Source organism: Pyxicephalus adspersus, chromosome 2, assembly GCF_032062135.1.
Source record: "Pyxicephalus adspersus chromosome 2, UCB_Pads_2.0, whole genome shotgun sequence".
In the NCBI taxonomy this organism is placed as follows: domain Eukaryota; kingdom Metazoa; phylum Chordata; class Amphibia; order Anura; family Pyxicephalidae; genus Pyxicephalus; species Pyxicephalus adspersus.
This window is the reverse complement of record NC_092859.1, coordinates 33,069,161-33,091,396: the sequence shown is the minus strand read 5'-3', so window position 1 is coordinate 33,091,396 and position 22,236 is coordinate 33,069,161. Positions and strand designations below refer to the sequence as shown.

The 22,236-nt window shown below is 37.9% G+C and overlaps 1 protein-coding gene across 1 annotated transcript in view; it reads right to left on the bottom strand.

The window, feature by feature from the left end:
* ANO2 (anoctamin 2) overlaps positions 1–22,236 on the bottom strand; it is a gene marked incomplete in the record, with an annotated part of 124,425 nt that overhangs the window by 45,064 nt on the left and 57,125 nt on the right. The window contains 3 exon segments of the mRNA XM_072398970.1: positions 14–215; positions 1,261–1,332; positions 19,117–19,188. Coding sequence (XP_072255071.1) covers positions 14–215; positions 1,261–1,332; positions 19,117–19,188 — 346 coding nt within the window.

Below are 22,236 nucleotides of genomic sequence, written 5' to 3'. Positions count from 1 at the left end.
CTTTTCCACTTACCTATTTCTGTTAGCCATTTTGCAACAGATCCATAAATTTCATCTAATATAAGAATTACAACTAAGTTAATGATAACGGCTGTTGCTGTCACAGTTACACGAACATTCGCTCTTGTGCTTTCATTTGTGCTTAATGCCAAAGCTGCCGAAATTGTGATGCGGTATATGATGACTCCAAACACTGCTGAAAATGTTAGTGCAATCTGTAAATGCAAAGAATACATTTAGTTTAAAATGTAAAAAAATACATATAGCCACTTGTTGTGTATATTTGTGTAATAACAATGAGCTATGTACATTTTACCTCTATATATTTAAAAAAAAAATTATCCGTACCGCTCCTATTACATACTTCAAATCCAGAAGTCTTTTGGCTGCTCATGACATGTCTTAAGGTTTACCCCCAGTGGGGGTAAGCTGTCTTCAATACTGCAGAGACCGGCGCTAGAGATATGTTGTAGCACCATTCTTTGCAGCATTGTACTGCAAGCCCAGGCCAGCATGATGGTGTACCTCTAGAAGCTCTCAGGAAGTTGGTAAGATGCTGGGAGAAGAGTGCCGAAATTGGGCACACTGTGCAGTTCTACTTGAAGAAGAAAGACTAGGTAAATCTCACCTCTAGGCAAAAACTACTTTCTAGTTCCTCAAAAACTATTCCACATGCTTTTTTTTACCATGTGGTGGAAAATATCCTCACCTATATCCACCATTTACATACATTGAAACTGCCACTTTCAAGTGTGAGAGACCATTATTCTAGCCCTGCAAATGAGTCTACATTAGTTGGTCACTTTCCCTGACATTACTGTTTCTGTATCCTTTTCTGGATCCTTACAGAACCCTACCACTGGACAGCCAATAGTAAATGTCTGCGCCACCAGTTTTTTAATCCACAAAGGTTGTCTAAACCCAAATGTAGTAATAATCTATAGAATATAAAAGGGCCCATTTGTTTTTAAAATAAAAAATAGAGCTTGATAGATAGTTGTCACCAAAACAATCATTCCCATTTGAATATACCCCTTGACCTTTTGTTCTGATGACAACTGTCTAATCACTTACATGCCCCAATGGAAGTGGTCACAAGAACAAAAATAAAGGGTAAATATCCCAAATAAAGTTATGTGTAATAAAAGAGAGTTAAAAAAAAAATAGCACACTGTGAAAAAATAAGGCATGCCAATGACAAAACAAACTGTGTCTCTTTGTTAGGCAAGAACATTAGAAGCTCAAAATAATTTTACCTACCATAAATAAAATAGCTGCAAAATTAACCATATAGGCAGGGATGCGATCTCTCCATGTCAGTTTCTCTTTTTTCTAAAAGATACAGAAAATAAGAAATATTAGAGAAAGCTTAAAGAAATATTACTTTACTACAAATATATACTATAGAATATGATTTCCTGATGGGTGACAACAGTGGAAAACAAATGGCTTTTAGTCTCCATTGGGAGAGTGTGTGACAGTGTGATAACCCAGGAGTACAATTGGGAGACAGACTGTTGACATCCTATAACAATGTCCTACATAATTACCTTCATGGCAAGATAACAACATCATATTTTAAAGAAAGCTTCAGATTTCAAAGCAGTGGAAATTACTTTTAACATTACTTTCTTTTATAAAGGTTTTATGAGATTTTAGTCCTTGGTGTTACATATACTTGACCAGGAGGAGCTCAGAGGTCCCATCCTTCCGAGAACAAACAGCTGCTTTGCCCAATTACCCCACCCCTTTTCTTCAATTAACACCCACACAATCTCTGAAACAAAACACACACAATGTTTTGCAGATTAAATGACCATAGCAGCCATTTATTTTCCATTACCGATTTATATAAATTACTGTAGACAACCAAATAACAAGGATGTTTTACCAGCTTTAACACATATTCAGATACATTAACTCTAGTGCTGAACCCTAGTCCACCCCTGGGTTGCAGCTCCCCAAAGGCATCACTCATCTCAACAATTCAACCTTTAGGGTCTGCTACCATGAAACTCGAATTATTCCACACCTCTCGGTGGAACTCCATCTCTTTAGGAACAATACCAGACACAAGTACCCCTTTACTAATCATAGCTCAGTATCTTTTATTCCACTACACTGGAGACAACACACCTATTATTATTATTATTATAAAACAGGATTTATATAGCCCCAACATATTACGCAGCGCTGTACAATAAATTGGTGTTGCAAATGACAGACGAATACAAACAGTGACAGAGGAGGAGGAGAGGACCCTGCCCCGAAGAGCTTAAAATCTAGGAAGTGGGGAAATTAACACACAATAGGATGAGAGATATGGAGTGATGGGAAGTAGTGAGGGTTTTAAGTGACAGAACAAGACGGGTAGGCAAGTCTTAAAAAATAGATTTTGAGTGCTCTTTTAAATGAGCAGAAGGTAGGAGCAAGCCGAATAGGACAAGGAAGACCATTCCAGAGAGTCGGGGCAGCTCTAGAAAAGTCTTGGAGCCGTGCGTCTGATGAGGTTAGGAGTGATGAAGGCATTAGTAGGTCATTGGAGGACCAGAGAGAGCGGCTGGGGGAGTATTTTTTTACCAGGTCAGAAATGTGGGACAAGAACAGTGGAGGGATTTGAAGAACTACAAAGAGATGCAGCAGAATAGGAGCGGTGGAAAGCATGGATGAGTCTGGCTGCAGCATTCTTAAAAGATTATAGAGGAGAGAGTGGGGTAAGTGGAATACCAGAGAGGAGGAGGTTACAGTAGTCCAGTGATAAAAGCATGTACAAGGAGTTTGGTGGTCTCAGGGGACAGGTAGGGGCAGATTTTGGAGAAGTTGCATAGGTGAAAGTGACAGGACCTGGAAATGTTCTGAATATGAGGGGTAAATGACAGGGCAGAATCAAAGGTGACGCCAAGACAACGTGCCTGAGGGGAGGAACGAATATTAGTGTTGTTGAGAGTTAGGAATATGTCAGGGGGAGATATGGAATTTGTAGGGGGGAAGATGATGAGTTCTGTTTTATCCAGGTTGAGTTTCAGGAATCGGTCAGACATCCATGATGAGATGGCTGACAGGCAGCATGAGACCTTATCCAGGACTGAGGGAGACAGGTCAGGGGTGGACAGATAGATTTGAATGTCATCAGATGGTAGTGTAAACCAAAGGAGGACTTGAGACTACCGAGAGAGAAGGTGTACAGAGAAAAGAGAACCGGTCCAAGGACTGACCCTTGGGGAACAACAGCAGGGAGGAGAGCAGACAGATAGGCAGCAAACCAAGAGAGCAGTGTCACTGATACCAATGGAGTGCATGATTTGTATTAGAAGGGGGTGATCAACCTATGCTGGTACCCCACAGCAAAAAGAATATTGCTCTCCATAATTGCCCACCACCCAGCTAGACCCGACCTTTCAAAACCTCACAACCTACTACCCCCTTTCTTTAGGAGAGGGTGGGCAGGGTACTTTCCTCTCCAAAGCTTTTTCTCACAGTGGTCACCAGTTCTTCCGTCACCCCCTTCTATACCCTCTGATCCTGCCTAACCCCATTGAGCTACCAAGTCCACACCCTTGGCCTCCTGTTCATCCCACTCTATCCTCTTTGTCCCCCTGAGCCCCTCATCATGTCTGCCTTTTACTTATACCCTACAATTTTCCGTTCCAGGCTTTCCTTAAGTACTGTTGAAATACGATAAACAGGAACTATTTAACTAGCCTAAAGGATTTTGAATTTATTGCAGTGATTTAGGTACAGACAGCTCAATAAATTCCTCAACCCTCATATTAATCACAAGTTGATCAACAATAGACCCCTGGCCTCTTATGTTCTTGTCCTCATATGTGCACTGCCTGAAATAGACAGGGATATTCAAAACACCTAGGTAAACAGGAATTGGTATTTAGTTTTTTATAAAAGGAAGATATCACTCTTGAAGTACCCAAAACAAGAACCCAAGAGCTGTATTCCAACTAACCAAAAATCTATTATTTATGTGGATGAACCCTTGGAAGGATTGTTCAATAAACAAATATAAAGTATTTCTATAATAACTCTGGGTTCTAATTCTTAGCACTCAAATCTGACAACTAAAATCATAAATACAAGCAGAGATGATTCATACACTCAATGCCAATAGAAATTATGGTACAATTAGCAGCAGATCATACATATGGACAATATAAATCATATTTTTAATGTGTGGAGATATTAAACAAAAAATCTTTCCATGGGATGTGATTTTGTGATGATTTCCTTGTTCATTTTATTATTAGCAAGATATTTTTGTTTACAACTTTGCAGATGCTTTTCACGTGGGCTCCATGGCCAGCATATTTTATGTGATCCAGAAAGTCAATTATAGAAGAGTAAATATGTGTGTGTTTCTAACTTGTAGGCTGATGGCTTGCTGATGATTTCCAATGTTCACTGCATTTCTGGGAAGGGGTATAGAAGAAACAAGAAATAATGTTGGCTATTTTTGTGTGTTTGGAGCTTTTGCCCATGTCAGAAGGTTTTGCATTCTCATACAAATGTATGAGAATGAAATACTCTCTTGAAGCAGGTCAGAAAAAATTCAATTGTGGGTCAAATGCACCCATCAATTAATTTGTAATGATTTCCAAAGTATCTTCAACTGATGCTATGCTATAAACATTGCATCATACTAAATAACATAAATCTAAAGTATAATGCTTGAAATGCTGCCCTCTGGTCACTGGAACTGGCTCTTTCTGCCTTCCACAACAAATTTTTCATCTGTATCAGAGCTTCCAATATTTTCACCGAACAATCCTAACTTTGGTTTCTACCTATGAACCTAATACTTGGATCGCTATTTTTCTAACTAGCCTCATAGTAACGGACCTTTTCCCTCTCCTTAATCCTCCCTGGAGCAAGATGATATGTATCTATCTTGTATGCATATAATATATCTTGGATGTATATAATTTTTTGGAAGGTTTTCATTATCCCCTGAGGAAGCTCATAGGGTGAAATGCGTCAGCTCCTGAGACCTTTCATGTTAACGATTTTTACACCCTTCTCTCATCTTTAAAATTGTACTTATGGATCTAGTAGGGAGAGATTTATTTAGTACAGTACTTGATTCATTCCATTATAAGGCTGAGGTTTGGATCACAATTGCTTTAAGCTTTCATATTGAAACATCACAGTGCTTTTGTGAATATGCATGTATCTATCTAATTATCACGCATCTCTATAATAAACAATTAGAACAATGCCATAATTAAACAATTTCAAAAGCAGTCTTTTAAAAACATTTATATTCAAACGTGCATTGTGGCTTCATAACTAGCTCACCTACATTAAAGCATTTGAGTTCCAGGTTTGTATGTTTTACTGGCATTTGCATGGATTTCCTCCAGGCACTCAAGTTTATTCACACATCTCGAAAAAATACTGGTAAGTTAATTAGCTTCCCCTTAAAACTGGCCTTACACTGTGAAAGAAGCATTACATTCTGAGCTCCTCTATGAGTTAGTGTCATGGTTATGAACTCTGTAAAGCGGGTTTTTTTCACTATTAGGTCAATGGCTATTGGCATGACTTTGGCAGTCTGGGCTTAGATGAAAAAGGTGTATGATGCTGGTTGTCATTCAACCCAGTAAAACATCTAGCAGCAGAAAAATGAACCTGCACAAGCCAGCTTCAGATTGACAGTGAGTATTGCAGAAAAGGCCTCTTTTTATTTTTTTACTTCACTAGGCTGGAATTTTTATGAGATTTATGATTTAAATAGAATAAAACAAAATAAATGACTCCCATTACAATGTAGCACTATGTAGAGCTACGTGCATTGAAATAAAGACACCACTTTACTTTTGTAATTTATGCATCCATTGGGGGATAAAAATTCAAAACGTGTGTGGTATCTATATGTTCTCTATAAATTACAAGTTCATTGTGGATTTCTAGCTCACTGCACAGAGAATTATTTCATTTCGGTGGAACATGTGTATGTTTTATTACAGTTGTGTGTATCTGTGGCGTATTAAAAGCTTGTCAAGTCTTGAGAGAGTCATATTATTTTTCAGAGGAGGACCGGAGGTCAGCAGTAAGTTCTGTGCCGGCCTTAACTCTTTTTTGGCTAGAAAATATTCCCGGATGAGTTACAGCAGATACAAACACTGTACTTGGATCCAATATTACCTGCAGCTTTATTTCCCTCGTTTTAAAACAACATCAGATCAGAATGCTTAACAGGATGTCCGCGTGGTTAATGTGCAATCTGAAATGAACCATAACTTTGAAAATAAAATACGAGTGACTCATTCGCGTAACTCTCCAGAAGATGAGCCAAATACCGTGGTGAGTCATTGGCTAGAGTTGTAGATTGATGGAGAAAAATTGTGATTCACATCATCCATAAAAATGCTGTTGAAGTTATTATTTATATAAAGGGCTTTCCCCTTTTTCTAACTAACAAATACATAGGAATATTCCCAGTTTATTGTTTTTTTTCCTCTTTTGTTACTTACCATTTTCAAATGTTTTCAAGATGGCCATGTGACTCACAGAGTTCTATTCTATTTTGAATTTTCTTCACGGGTGAGTTGTCCTCAATGATGCAGAAAGAGGCACTGATGTGATTAATGAGGAATTTATCATTGTATATGAGTGCAGAGCGCTGTGGTCATTGCCTCCTCAGGGTCACATTCACAGCACCCCGCCCTCATAGGATGTCAACAGTTCTGAATAACTGAGGATCTCTAGCAACACAAGAAACTACTACTGGGACAATATCACAAAAAAATGAGGGTTACAAACTGATCAGAAAAGGTGGAGGAACTACAGCGCTACAGAATGAATGAAGCAGAAGCAGGGAGAACCTTGCACTGCAGGTTCTTAGTTACAACTTCAACTCCAGCAAAGAAAACATTGAGCTGTGTTTAGCCTTTTAATAGTACATTTTCACCACACGCAAGTTAAGTAAAATATACAGTGTAATGGGTACTTAAATTTCCTATATTATTTTAGTAAGTCAACTCCAAATTGTTTTTTAAGTAAAAGGGAATGCCTATTGTTTTTGGTAGGAGGCAAAGGCTAAACCAGTCTAGAAATTGTCATCAAATCTAAAGATCAGTGATACCAATAAATAATTATTAAAACCTTTTTATCAGTGAAGAACCTATTTCAAATAATTCAACACCTCTTTGTATCGCACATCATACCAACATTGTCACCTGAAAGGTAAGGGAAAAACCTATTTGTTGGGTTGCCATCAAAAATGTCAGAAGCTTTCTTTCCACTGACCACCGCAATGATGACCTGTGAGCTGTGGATATAGTAACAATAGCAGGGGTTCCCAAGAAATCTGAAAGTAATTTTAAGGGTTCCCCTATGTTAAAAGGGTTGAGCAACAATGGATTAACTAAAGGAAATAGACTGTTCACATGGCACAATTGAGAGCTGTATTGCCAGCTGACTTCAACTAATCATAAGCAAGCAAAAAACATTTTTACATCCATGCACATAATTGGGTATTCTTTACGAAGGTAATTCTAATTAAATTGCCTAAGCTAAAGCTATGTATATACGTCCAATGGTTCTCGCCCGATAATCAGCTCAGGGCCAATATTGGACGAGAATCTGGCGTGTGTACAGCTCCCATCATCAATCAACAATCGTCCTGGCGGAACCACGGACGATGGACGGCGAACAATCTTAATGCAAAGGAAGGGCGAGAGCGCGCAGCAGGGTACCGCTCCCTCGTTCTCCCCCTCCTCTCTTCATAGAGCAGAACAGTGCTGTATGTACAGCACTCGTTCATGCATCGTGTATTCCTTAGTTGCTGAAAAGGATAGTAAAAAATCCTTTCGAACTACAATGATTGCATGTGTGTATGCAGCTTGGAAAGAGAAAGTGTATGCAGCTTGGAAATCCCTTGGAAAGAGATAATTCACCATGGTAAAGAAACTGCCTAAATTCTTTTAGTAAATCAGCTCCAAATTGAGAACAGTAACACTATTAGATACAATCTATTACAACAACATCATTCTTTTAGACCAGACTTCTCTTAAAAAATCAGTTATTTTTAGTAAGGCCAAACGTTTTCCAGCAACTTAAGGAAATTGGGTTAGTCATTTATGATCAAAAGTGGCCACCCATTTCCAGCATGCTTACACATGATTGCCTGTCATGTTCTAAGCTACTTTATGTCACTAAAGATATGTGTAAGAGAATGTTTGACCTTAGTAATGAAATTGAAGCATCTAATCTGAGCAATAGCAAAGATAGTTCTCATTTTGTTGGCTCCATCAGCCTGAGAGATGGCTTCGACCTTGTAAGATTTACACATTTACTTTCACAAAAGGCACTAGATTTTTGATTGTCTTTTTTTATTATTATAATGATCACTTTTAAATATTGATGGTGTTCTATAGGCAACATATCCTTCCTGTCTAAGTACTTTTTAAATTTTAACCTTAATGGTTTATTTATAAAATGTTCCTTACAGTTTTTTTACATTTCCTGTTAAGTTAAAACTAGACTTCTCCAATCAAAGGGAAGCGTGAGTTTTTTTTTTTTTTGACTGGGGAGGTATAGCTCTAATTCAGCAGGAGGTATGTAATACCTAAGAAAGACCATTGATTTACACTGAAAAAAACGTCCTTCTCTACAGTATGCTGGCAGAGGACAGGCTTTTGTACAGCTGTGGCTGCTTTAATAAAATACCAACTGTTGGATTCTAAGTGCATTTCGTCTTTGGCTTAATGTTCAAGCTTTAAAACAGACCTATACTTGAATTTAACTTAAAGGGAAACTTCCTAATAAATCACATACCTATAAAAGAGTAATATCATACATACCCTTTCCTGTTGCCAGTGCCACAGAATGCTGTAGAATGGAGTATGTGAGTCTGGGTGTCCTGTATTGATAACAGAACCACTAAGTACAGTAGGGAACATGAGAGATTACCAATTCTAAAGTGCAGACCTGAGTTGGGAAAATTTTTTCTTTGGTCCGGCATTCAGCGTTGTGGGCAACAGGAGAGGTAAGTATTCACCTTCTTCTTTACATCATTTGTTGGGTGTCTTCCTATATAGCAGGGTAGCTTTAAATTAAATCCCTGCTCTGTCCATATGGGCATGTCAACAATGCCAAGTTGCATGTTGACAATATCTGAGACTGATTAGAGATCATTCCTTAATTCTGACCCTGAACGTCTGTTAAATTACAAATAAATTTTGTTATGTCTTATGTAATTATTGCTTGTGCTAACACTTTCAGTGATCCATCATTGACCTCATGAGGGGTCTCCTTTTGGTTTACATTAAATGACCCTGAAGTGGATTTATTCTGGAGAGATCAGAGAAGTTCAGATTGGAGAAGGTAAAGCAGCAGATATAGCTTAAAATATATACAATAAACACAGTTTACTTGAATCAGAAATACATAAAAATTAATATATAAAATAATAACAGTTTTCTTTTACATCAGCTGTCTACTAGGTCTTAGAAATCTCGTCAAATGTTTATATAGTACACTGCTGGATTTGCCCTCCAGCATAATTGAATCCTATAGAAATTCATCAAAACAACTGGATTGTTGGATTCACAGAGATTCCCGCAGTGAAGTTACCATTTACTTATTGGTTCATTATGTAATTAATTCAAAAAGTAACTAAACGTTAAAGCCAAAAACTGTATTGTGTTTGTGTCTTGTAAAAGTGACCACTTTTGTACTCCTTTAATTAGCTTTCCATCTTATGCTAAAAGTCATGATGAATGTTGTCAGTGTGGTGGTAGGAAGGGAAATATGGGTCTTTATGTAAGGCTGATTTTTATTAGGTGGTGACCCTGGCAGAATTAATTAACAAAAGAACAGAAACATATCAGAAGCTATTCAGTAATCTCCATCTCAGCTCAGTTTGGATCAATGTCTGAGTTTATTGGAATAGTTTTCCCAGTTCTACAATATTTTATTAGCATTTCAAAAGAAATGTAGACATGCAATATGTAGAATAAACCCCAAAAAATGCTAATTTGAATTTATGTCAACCTGAACAATAACACAGACAGGCTTAATATAGCAAGAAACAGACTAAGATGCAGATTATGAACATACAATAAATACCATACAGGACCTTATACTTCTTGAATGATTTATCGACCACCAACACTGTTCTAATAAAAACAAATACATATGCTACAAATCACAGGGACTAATAACCTGCAGTGACAGAAGTGTCTGGAGAAACAAACAGAAATATACTAACTTGGAGATGAAAGTGTGATGTCTTAGTGTAAGAAAACAAAGCATCAACACAATATGTCAATCTTAACCTTTCCCTGATCTTACAATGTCCTCTGTTTATCCTTGTCAATAATAAATATATGAATTGTTACTTTTATTTTAAAAGGACCTATGATTCCTTGGTAATCTTTCAATGTTTCCTGTCACTCTGAAATACACACCCCAAAGTTTTCCAGCCTAAAGTTGAACTCCTGGCAGATAAAAAAATACACAAATCAATGCAGTTGTTTATTCTACTTATTGTAGATCTAAAGGTTATTGGATTTAAATACCATATATACTTCTGTAGAGCGAGGGAAATACTGGATATCCATGTGCTCCATAGCTTTCACAATCAGAAAGAATAGAGGCAGAAAGGACCCTAAAAATGTTTTTTCTGAAACTCATTAGAGTGAGCAAGATTTGTATCATCCTGTTAAATAACTATGAACAATGCTGAGCTGTTGCATAATACGTGTTATATTCAGACACAGCCCTAATTTCTACCTTACCCTTATTGTAATGAATACAAATTGTATAAGTACCTTAATTTGGCTTTCTAACAGTTTAATACAGTCCAAGCATAGTAGGGCTCAGATTGGGGGAGGCAGAAGCAGCACAGGAAACCAACTGTGCTGACAACAAGCAGTCTGATAGGAGAAGATAGAAGAGTGACAGAAATATTGGCTTTATGATTCTGTTGTTTCTCTTCGTCTCTATTGATATATATAAGTATAACCGCATACTCCCTAACTGTCCCAGTTTCTGCAACATTCTCAAGGCATTCTCGTCATCCCTTATATCTGGCAGGCAAGCAGAGGAACATTTGTTTCTGTGCTGAGATATCTTTTTCTCCACAGGCTCAGCTTAGTCCTAACAAGGGAATACGGAGGACAGAGAGAGGAAAAGTGTGGAACACAGACTTCTGAACAAGATAAATGTTTTCTATCAATGTTTATCTCCCACTGGGCACCATTGTTCCTCCACACCTACAGCTAGGCACTTTTGTTCTTCCACTCCCTCCATGCATTCTCTACTCTGCATTACTGTTTTTCCAACCCCCCACCCCCAGCTAGACACTATTATTAACCCCCACTGGGCACTTGTTCACCCATTACTATACTGCATTTCAATGTATCCCACCAACCCCGAGATGGGGACCAAAAAACTCACCACCCCCAGATGGGCACTTCGGACCTCCGTGATTCTTCTCTGGCAGTATTATTCTCCCTAAAGCTATGTAAACATGTCCAATGGTTCTCATCTGATAATCATCTCAGGGCAGATATTGGACAAGTATCTGGCGTGTGTACAGCGTCAATCGCCCATCGTCCAAACAACCCTCCTGGCGGATGAACGGATGATGGACGACGAACGATCCTAATGCAAGGGATGGAGGAGAGCGCCCCGCAGGGTGCCGCTCCATCGTTCTCCCCCTCCTCTCTCCATAGAGTAGAATGGTGCTGTATGTACAGCACTCGTTCATGCATCGTGCAGTCCTTAGTCGTTAGAAAGGATTGTTAAAGATCTTTTCCAACCACAATAATTGCATGTGTGTATGCAGCTTTACCCTTTGCCCAGAAGTATTGCTCCCTCCCCCCACCAGTGGGCACTGTTGTTTTCTGCAACTCCCACTGAGCATTGTTTTACTCAACTACCAGCTAGTCACAGTGGTTCTCCCACTGGGTGTTTGCCTAGTGTTCAGCTTTGACTTTCCATAGGCAATACCAACATAAATAGGTAAGAACAAAATGAAAGTCCGGCCAAACTTTTTTTTGTTTTTGTTTCAAAGTCAGGAAGAGTTAAATGGCTGGTAAAGATTTTATTCCTATCTGGGGCTTTCTTCAGAGAAATCACATATTGTCACAGTGACAATGGTTTCATCAGACAAAAAGTAAGCAAAAGTTTCCAACAGGGAAACAGACAGAATCTCTTGTCAAGATGACAACAGTTTCCTGTCTAGTAAAACCTGTTTTTGACTTTACAGTAAGCAAGGGGAAGTTTCTGCAATGGGGCCCTGGACAGCAGTAAAAAACCAGACCAGGATCTAAACTTTCTAATCTATCCAAAACAAAATAATATGTTGGCTGGACATACTCTTCAACAAAGACTTCATTCAGCTAATCTCCAACTCACAAGAATTGAGTGTCTAGAAAGCCAGCATGTCAATATCTAGAATCCTGTTCTGCTATATTTATATAGTCAACTTGTATGGCATCAGGTTTTTTAAAAGGTTATGTGGTGTTTATTTAGGTGGATTCTTCATAGAAAACCAAAGAACTGAATTAGCCTATGTAAGTATTGATATTTTTCCACCTGCAGAAAAACAATTGGACTTTTAGGGTTCAGGTTTTCAATTTTTTACTGCAGCTGTTACTGTTCCTGGTCATCTACTTTCAAGACTGTAAAGACCAAGCTGAGAGGTGATTTTTATCCCTTTCATTTTTGTTTTTTCTTGAATTGAAGCCACATAAGAAATGTTTGCAAACTCTTCAATACACTTGCAGAAGCGTTCACAAGTGGTTTCAATTCAAGTCTATGGAGGTGGCGGTGGACAGTGCATGTGGTGTCTGCAGAAAACATGCAGCATTGCTGCTGTCTCCTACTGCCTGTCAAATAAAGGATAAAAGATGAACCCATTCGGTCCAATGTTACCTGATTTTGCAAGTAGTTCTTAATACCAAAACTGATTGCAAATAATGACAGTCTGAACACTGTTGTCAAGAACACTAAGCTTCTCCAACAAGTATGAAATAACTCAATGCTACTCAATCATGCTAAAATAATAATAATACAGATTTAAAACGATGATGTGCGTGTGGTGTCCAGAACCTAGCACTGGGGTTGTCTACCAAACCTAGTTCTACACATGTCCTAAATAAGTGGTGCTTTATTACTATCAGATATGGGCCCAAAGTGCTAATTTGCCATTTCTGTAGAAAATCTAACCTTGACCTTGTTCACCACACAGGGAATGAGCCTAGTGTTCTAAATCATTAAAAGCTGAGGTGCTAAACCACACAGTTCTCAGATATGTAATCTAATTAAACGCTGGTAAAGTTGTCAAGAATCGAGACATTGCCGAGCTTGTCTACCAAAAATGATATACGCCCACATCTCCAACAGAAGTGGCTGCTGTGCCATCCTATAGTAACTACCAAATGCCACATATGTTATACTATGCTCTAGGACTTTGAAAGATATTGTTCCATTTTTCAAAATAAATGGTAATCCAGGGACTAGAGAAACAACTCTGATTTCAGGATTACGTGTTTCTCCATTATAGCTTTGGCTTCCTATGCCATAAAAAGGCTATATAAAAATGGACTATCAGGAAGGGAATCAGCAGGACACAACTATGATTCCAAGATGTAATTAAATCTAAAATGTCATCTTCTTTATGAAATATAAATTAAATCCCTCCGCGAAAGTATAAAACTCTGCAGAGTAGGTTAGGGGATTGCATTCAACTAAGCAACTCTTCACAAATGGGCGGTGTCTCAAAAGTCTTCTGGCACCATTTCCTAGTATTGAGACCAATGTGTTCTAACGAACTGTAGAAATGAGACTTGACAGGTCTCAGTTCTGGGCAAGGTACCAGAAACAAAATAGAATGAATGTGTGGTCTTTTAAAGTGGACCTGTCAGTTAACCATCAAAACTAAAACATAACAGATACACTATATAACTAAATTTGTGTTTCAGCTGTATAATGTCTTTTATATTCATGTATACACAAAGATACCCTCACCTTTTCATGATATCCTAAAACTCAATAAAACCACTTAAAGTTTATGTCTAGGTGTTACCTAAATTTTACCCCTTAAGCTCCTTCTCTATCCTATCCCTGTATTATTTTTACATTGATCTTGCAGCTAAAAATAGCTTTTATTATTCCTATCATCAGCAAGCTTGAACAATTCTTAGAGGGGTAGCTGCTGGGAGATTAATATCTAATGAGATAGACACAAATCGAGAACTACATCCTCCAAGAGCTTCACTTTGTACCATGTGTGGGTTGGTTCTTAGGAGTCAAGGTAGTATCAGTGTTTTGCTGGGAAATAAGTCTACGTATGTAAAATTTTGAGGAGGGAGAAAGTTCTGTAGTCTAGAAGGCAGGGCAAAAGTAGTGTGTTGTCATCTCAAATGAAAAGTTAGGATCACAATAGATTTCTGGCAGATGAACATGATTTTTTCTGTACCTGCAATAATACAAAAGTAAAGTTTTTTTGCCCAGACATACACTTTAATTTGCCCTAAAGTAGACTAATATGTAACTTCAGTCTGCATAAATATATTCCACATAATATATGCCACAATATACATCAAGAGTATATATATTATCAGATAACAACAGCAACAGCAGGCCTTAACCTCCAGCTAAATACAGGTACCTAGACCAGGGAGGTGCATTTAATGAAAATGTCATTAGTCCGGTGCAGTCAAAAGAAAACCATGTCTACAGTTTCCCTAACCCTAATGATCAATGATTGGGAATGGTGTAATTTACTTCCTTAAAAATTCCTGTGGGTCTTTGGTTTCTCCTCCTCTTCTGCTGTTTCTTGAGTCTTACCCCATCAGTCCGGAAGAGGATCGAGGGCCCTCATGCAGTGGTACACTTTGCAATTCCCTATACCCACCCCTGATCGTAACTTAATAAAGGGAAGTCCTGCAGTCCTTTCTGAAGCTTCCTGACCCCTAATACATTAATTTTCTGCACAGATTGCTCATTGAGCTCAAAGTGGGTATCAGATGTACTGTCTCTGTGCAGTGTTCTATTTTGCAACTAATCTTCATGTATAAAACACCAACATATTTTTCAGTGCTATATAATACATGGGGGTTGCAGATGACAAAACTTCCTAATAGACGAATAGAAACAATGACACCAGAGCAGGAGAGGACTCAACTCAACAGGCCGTACAATCTAGGTAGAAGGTGTAGTACACAACACTAGTGGCCAGGAAAAGTATTTTCAGCAGACGGATGCAAACATAGAGGCAGGTCCAGCTCCTGAAAGGAGTACCGTATTTTCCGGCGTATAAGACGACTTTTTAACCCCAAAAAATCTGTGCCAAAGTCGTGGGTCGTCTTATACGCCGGGTACCAGTACTTACCTGCAGCTTGCTTCACGTCCGGCGTCCCCGCGAGTTGAGTGCCCGCGAGTCCTCCTGTGCAAGCTGCACAGGAGAATGTGAGCCTGCACAGGAGGACATGAGCCTGGATTGGCTCTCCAGTGGAGAGCCTGTTTTGGCTCTCCAGTGGAGAGCCTGGATTGGCTCTCTACTAGAACACGCCCATTCATTAAGAAGGAACGCGCCCATTCATTCCTTAGAACTAGTACTGTACTGTTCCTTCTGCCTCTCAGTTCTCGTACAATAGCGAGATCTGACAGGCAGAAGGAACAGTACAATACTGGGCGTATAACACGACCCCCAACTGATTGGTTAGAGTGGAGGGTCGTCTTATACGCCCAGTCGCCTTATACGCCGGAAAATACGGTACATATCTCTAGGAAAATTAACCTCTATCATATTAGCATTATATAGGGTGAGATAAGTAAAAATGCATGGTGATTCATGAAAGTAAATGCACTTATGCTTTATTCTATTTTTTTTAGGAATGAAAATGAGACATTAGTACATTTTAGATTTCCTGTAAATTTCTTGTGGCGATTTGTGCATTTGTGTCCAATTACACCTACCCTCGAGGAAAGCTTGGCATTTTTAAAATGACAATCACAAAGATCCAGGGACAACAGCTGCAGGATTACGACATTTTCCTCTATCCCTCTCGTGAAATTGACAAAAGGCGCCTCGTGTGAGAGTTAGACTGGGGGAACCTTGGTATGACTAAATTGTACACAGAGCCAGGCACATGACTGTAACACGCTTTTAATCATTGCATAATGTGTTTGTTAGGCCAGCCTAGTTTGTGTTGCTCTTTTAATTTCTACTTCAAGAAGCATCTCAAATTATGCTTTATGCAATTGTTATAACTCAAGCCATGATATATTTTTTCAACATAAGGTACAAGACCAAGGTAGTTGTGTCGTGTGGTAAATCTAAAGCCTGTTGCTAAAACTCATTTTCAATGCCCTCATGCCCTGTCTTTTCAATACATCATTTCAGTGTTGCGTATCTCCATACCTCCTGCAGTGGTAGCGCTACAGGGGACTTTCCGACAATTCAATTTGCCAAACTTAATGTTTCCTTGGGGTTCACTTTAAAATTAGTTATCAACAGCATTTTTTTTGAAGGCACAGATGGCAGTTGTATTATGTGTGAGGATCTAGAATTTTTTAAAACTCTTTTTACTTATGTGTGATCTGTAAGAAACAAGGGGCTATAGTCAGTCCCATTGTTTCTCTTCGTGAGTGTTCCCCTAATCACAGACTTTTATTCTTACTGCCAAAAACTTTTGATCATGCTCCAGCTCTATGTGTACAGATGGTTAACAGTCAGTGTTAGGAATTGCCTTGAGTCTTGATTTGTTGGTATGAATTGGAGAAGTGTTAAATATATGGGATGCTTCCTCCCATGTGGTTGAGCTTTACCGGACTCAGGCTGTAGGAAGGTGCCATGAGCTATCTTTTGGCTTTAGAGCCTAGAGGCTGAATGTTGCAGAAGTTTCTTCTTCTAATGATTTTGTACTTAAAGCAAACAATTGATAAACTAACCTGCTGTCAGGCCACATATGGCATTCTGATGCTTGCCATGTTGCTCTTGGACACTAACAGTCAGTAGTGAGTATGGGAGCCCGAATTTAAAAAAGAGACACTGATATTATTGACTCCTAAAAATTGACTTCTAACACACCCCTTGTTTCTGACTATTTTCTGCTGTCTCCAGCTCCATACCTGGAGTTGTCTCTGGCCATCTCCTTTAGTAAGTCCACAGTCTCTGATTTTATCCTTTAGTAAGTCTTTGGTTTTCACTTTTCTAGAACAAGACTTCTATTCTCAACCACATCCATAACAAGTCTAAACTCTGACAATCTATTGTAGTAGGAACACATTCTTGACCATCTCCTTTAGTAAATATGCAGTTTCTGACAGTCTCTTACAAAAAGTGTTTAGTTCTCAGGCACAGTTATAGCAAGTCTACAGTCTCTGACCATCTTTTGAAGTAAGAATGAAATCTTGGCCATCTCCTATAGTAAGCCTGAAGTCTCTGACAATCTTCTACAACAAGTCTTCAGTTCCCAAGTACACTTTAGATCACAATCCCTTACCATCTTCTTGTCTCTTCTTTTTCAGTCTCTGGTTATCTTCTATTCATGACTCAAACCACATTTGTGGTATTTCTACAGGTATAGACCATCTCCTGTAGCATTATATTTACTGAATATTATGGACAGCTCCTTGGTGATGTGGGGCTAAAGTATAATATAGCTCATAGGTTAAAAACCACTAAAAATCCTCTTACTTAGAGGTTTGCATCTACTAACTTGTTAAAAGATCACGAGTATTACTACAATATTAAATTCACACATATAGTGTAGTATTACTACAATATTAAATTCACACATCAGCAGAGATTCTTGAATCTTGGATAACATTTGCTCAGCTGGATTCAATGCAAGTGACCAATTATTTATTCAAAAAGTAATAAAAAAAATATTCTATACATTCTGAACTTGGAAACCAAATGTATTATTGGCCCAGATGGCTTTTGTAGCACATTTGTTAACCTCCATTGTATATGATGCAAAACCCATTGATTAAGTGGCAGATTAGTTTCTCAGAAACAGTAATGACATTGTACTCCTATTTACATCATGGATAACCTGTTCAACCCAGAAAGGCTCATACAGTATCTACTCAAATAATCAAATTCCATAAATAAAAAGAAACTTTTTGAAAACATGAATTTGTTAGGTATCAGTTGCAAATACTTTTTTATACATAAGATTGACATGCCCTTTAAGTTCCCCTAATCCTATTTTTAATGTGAAATGGTGTTTGCAGATATTGGTATATTGATAATACCCAAGCCTTTGTTGACAATTCCCTCCAGTAAAAAAGTTACACTTCCCCACATGTCTGGAAATGGATGTCCTCCCATAGTGATGACTTCATACTAACTCAGAGCTGATCTCTCTAATAGGCTACCAGATGTCTTTGGGTCATAAAGGAAACCTGATCAGAGTTGTGCTTTTATTTTTTTTAGACTACTCCCTCATTTTAAATCTTGGACCATGGGAGCAGGTTATGTTGGAGAGTGAAATCCAAATATCCCATATTGGGGTTGTAAATTTTTTGGAAACACAGAGCCATGTGTAACATAAATGAAGTAGATTTATCGAGTAATATAATACTCCATATTGTATATGACATATGGAATTCTTGGATTTTGTTCTACTTTGTTATATAGTTTTGTTTGACTTTTAATATGCATTACATCCCTTATTGCAGCAGTAACTGGTATTACAGTGAGTTGGCTTGTAATTACAAAAAGAAAAGAAGAAAAAGCACATGAAGATGTTAATTCAAAAAAAGTGTTACATAGGTTGAACTGGTAACTCATTTGAGGGGTAACTGGTAAATAGGCAAATCTAGAAAACAAGCATTATTTTGAAATCAGAGGTTCTAATCATTTTGTATATTTTATACCGCTGTTTTCTTATCTCTGATACAGATATTTTCCCTCACCTCCTTTCCCCGTGGCACATAGTAAGCAATGGTAAATTTATCCATCAACACACAAGTAAAAACTTGACAGATATATTGCGCCATTCTCTGCAATTAGGGTTTTGTCTGGATAACAATTAAAATTTGTAGAATGTACTGTTACTCATAAATATCATTAAAAACATTTGTTAAATTAGACATGTTTCATAAGCAGAATGTGTATAAACAATAAATCAGTCCTACCCCATTTTTGCACGCTTTGCACTTTTCTTTCATTAAAAGCAGCTTGGTTTCATATTCCGGCCTTGGGTGCTCCTACAGAAGAAAAGAAAACCCAAAACACCATGTTAGTCTTTGTTTGTTGTTTTTTTGAAGACGTCAAACACGACCAATAGAGGACAATACACCGAGTCACAGTTGAGTGTGGTGGTTACATTTTGGTACCATAGGACACAATTAAACACAGTCACTAGAATTGGAGGGATCAAACACTTGAGGACACGCAAAGGTCTAACAGAAGGGAAACAAGTCAAACCTTTATACGTTCCTTGGTGCATATTCGATGGTGGAAAAGGAGAAAAAACATATTATAAGCATACGCCAAGCAGAGAAAAAGCCAGATATATTTCTTTTTTCTTTCACAGAAACCACAAGGTTTATTCAATAAGAAGTTGTTTTGTTAGCAAAACCCTCGTCAATTTGAGCTTGGAACACAATGTGTATAGTTCTGGAATGCACACGGGGTTTTACAGCCTACACAAGAGAAAGGAAAAGATCAGGGACTATCCAGTAAAAACTGAAGCCATTATAATGTCAGGGAATGATTATGAAGCCCAATGCCAGAGTTACTTCCATAGCAGCTTACACAGCTGCTATGGGTCCCAAAAGCATAGGGGGACCTGTTGTGGGATTTCCCTATTGTTCTTTCCTGCCTGTCATTGACTTATAGATAACATAATCTAAAGATTTAAAATCTCTAGCTACAGATTATTTTTTGGAATGAATTTTTATTTTTGACTGTAATTCCTTTGCAAGAGTATCGCTTAATACCTGTACTTGTAACACCTATACACTTATTAGAAGAATGTGGTTCTATTGGGAAAGGATGGCACAGGCAGAAATAAAAGTTGGGGATGTCCGTATTTTTTTTTAGCCAAATTCGAATTCATTGCAAAAAATACTATTTTGCTCATTGAACTTTTAAGGCAAAATGTGTTTAAACTGACACTGCCAATTAATGCATGTTGATTGTGTCTCTGGAATAGGCATCTCCCATAGAATAATCTGAATTGCACTCCCTCACACTTTCTTTGCAGGTACAGATGTAACTTGGGGAAGCAGTGACAGTCTGGGCACCATCACAGGGTAGCATGTCACATGTTTCTCCATACCTAAAAGTGGCAGGTATTCCGACCTGTTGTGAGGGTCAAGGAGCCATGGGGAAGCCAGGTATGGTGAGCATATGGGGGTCAGGGAAGATCCAATTCATTGAAATAAAAATGTTCACTGCAGGTGACAGTGTAGCTACACTGTTTTAATACTTATTTAAAATGATTCTTGGCAATTTTTCCTTCCTGTATGTCGTTTCAGGTTGTCTCCTGAGGCTGTTCACATGACTTGACATGACATTTGTCAAGTGGTTTTTATTGAAGGCAAAGACAACCAATCAGTAGCCTTCCCCTGAACAGTGGTCCGTCCCTGTGACCCACCACAGAAGAAAGCCTGGAGTAGTGACTTCACTAAATGTAACAAATGACTTCTTTGAGTACCCTAAACCATAAGGCAGCAGGGGGGTAAATATATTTGGTATATTTTCTGAAAATGTGTGTGCTTCGGAGCCATAAAAAAATGAAAATACTTGGTACCTAAGAATACATCAGAATAAAACTACCATGGAAATATTGCAAATATAGCCTGTACATATTTTAGAAACTATTCAATTGTCATGGGCAGATCAAACATTTTCTGATATTGCCTTTTTGTGCCAGTTTGATTTAGGAGGGCATATTAAAAGAAGAACAGATGTAAACTGTTTTGCAGAGAATCTAAGGAATTTCTAATTGTGTCTTTTGCAACATACATATTGTTATTGTAAGTAACCCAACATGTTTGACACACAGATAAGGTCAGGAAGTATTAAAATGATATAGCTCAACTTAAGATAAAAAAACCAGTAGGGGTAAAGTTAAAAAATCTTTCTGGGCAAAGCATTCACAAGAGGAGAAGCACAAGGTCCTATGACCATGAATATTGGATTATTCAGAAGAAACAAGGTTCTTTGGTCACATATCTTTTCTAGTGCTGAAAGTCCAAATATAGCCTGGGGGTTCTTTTCCATTTCCATGTCTCTTTACACCACGGGTGTTCATAAAGTCAACCACTAAAGCTCACTTCAAATTCCTGGTTAAGTTTCTATTGGAGGGACTTCTGCCCAGTCCAATTATTATGTTATTTAGTACAGTTATAATCTGGCCCAGGCCAGCATGAAAATGCTACCCCAAGGGATGGATCCATGACAGCCTAGGCTCAGAGCAATTGAGTTAAATAGCCCTGGCTGTCATGTATCAAGAAAACTCAGACCTCTAGTAGTGATCCAAATTTTTATTAGGTAAACTACACTATTTTATGATTTAACAATAATTGATTTTCTTTTGAGTATTTTTTTTATCCCAGTTAGCACAACCTGGACCACAATTTATAAGAGTCTTTTATATTCCTCTGGACAAACTGCAGATTTTGGTTTCTGATAATGTAAGGTTTTATTTATTTTTGTGTGTGTTCTGCTCAAACTTGATAGACATGTTTTTTTTAAGCTGATTTTCTTTTGATTGTAAAGTGCTATATTTTGACAGCTTTATGTTCAGTCAATAATCATAAAACTTTTCATACTGAAAAACAAATGACTGAAAGTTTCACTAGTTTTTATCTTCCTATCAGTAAGAAAATATTGCCTTTTAATAGGTATCCCGGGGCAGTGGAGCATTTGCACTTCTAATAATTTATGAGGGAAAACAAAAGCCTATTCAAACCACATTAAAATTAATGCAGAACTAAACCCTCATTGAATTAATGACATTGCACACTGTATATAAAGTGTTTATTTGACATAAACTAGTTGGAAGTTATAAAATAATTACAGTATAATTAGTACTAAAATAGTACCGATGATGTACTATAAAAGCAGAAACGATGTAGAGCTGTGACCATATCACATTCTGTTTCATTATGATTGAAGGATTGCCATGTGAGTACTGTAAGTTCTAGAATGCCAGGTCATTCTGATCAGGCAATGCTTTAAATGGACTAATTCTGGTAAAATTTTCAGTTTTCCAAAGGAACAGTTTTTTAAAACAAATTACAAAT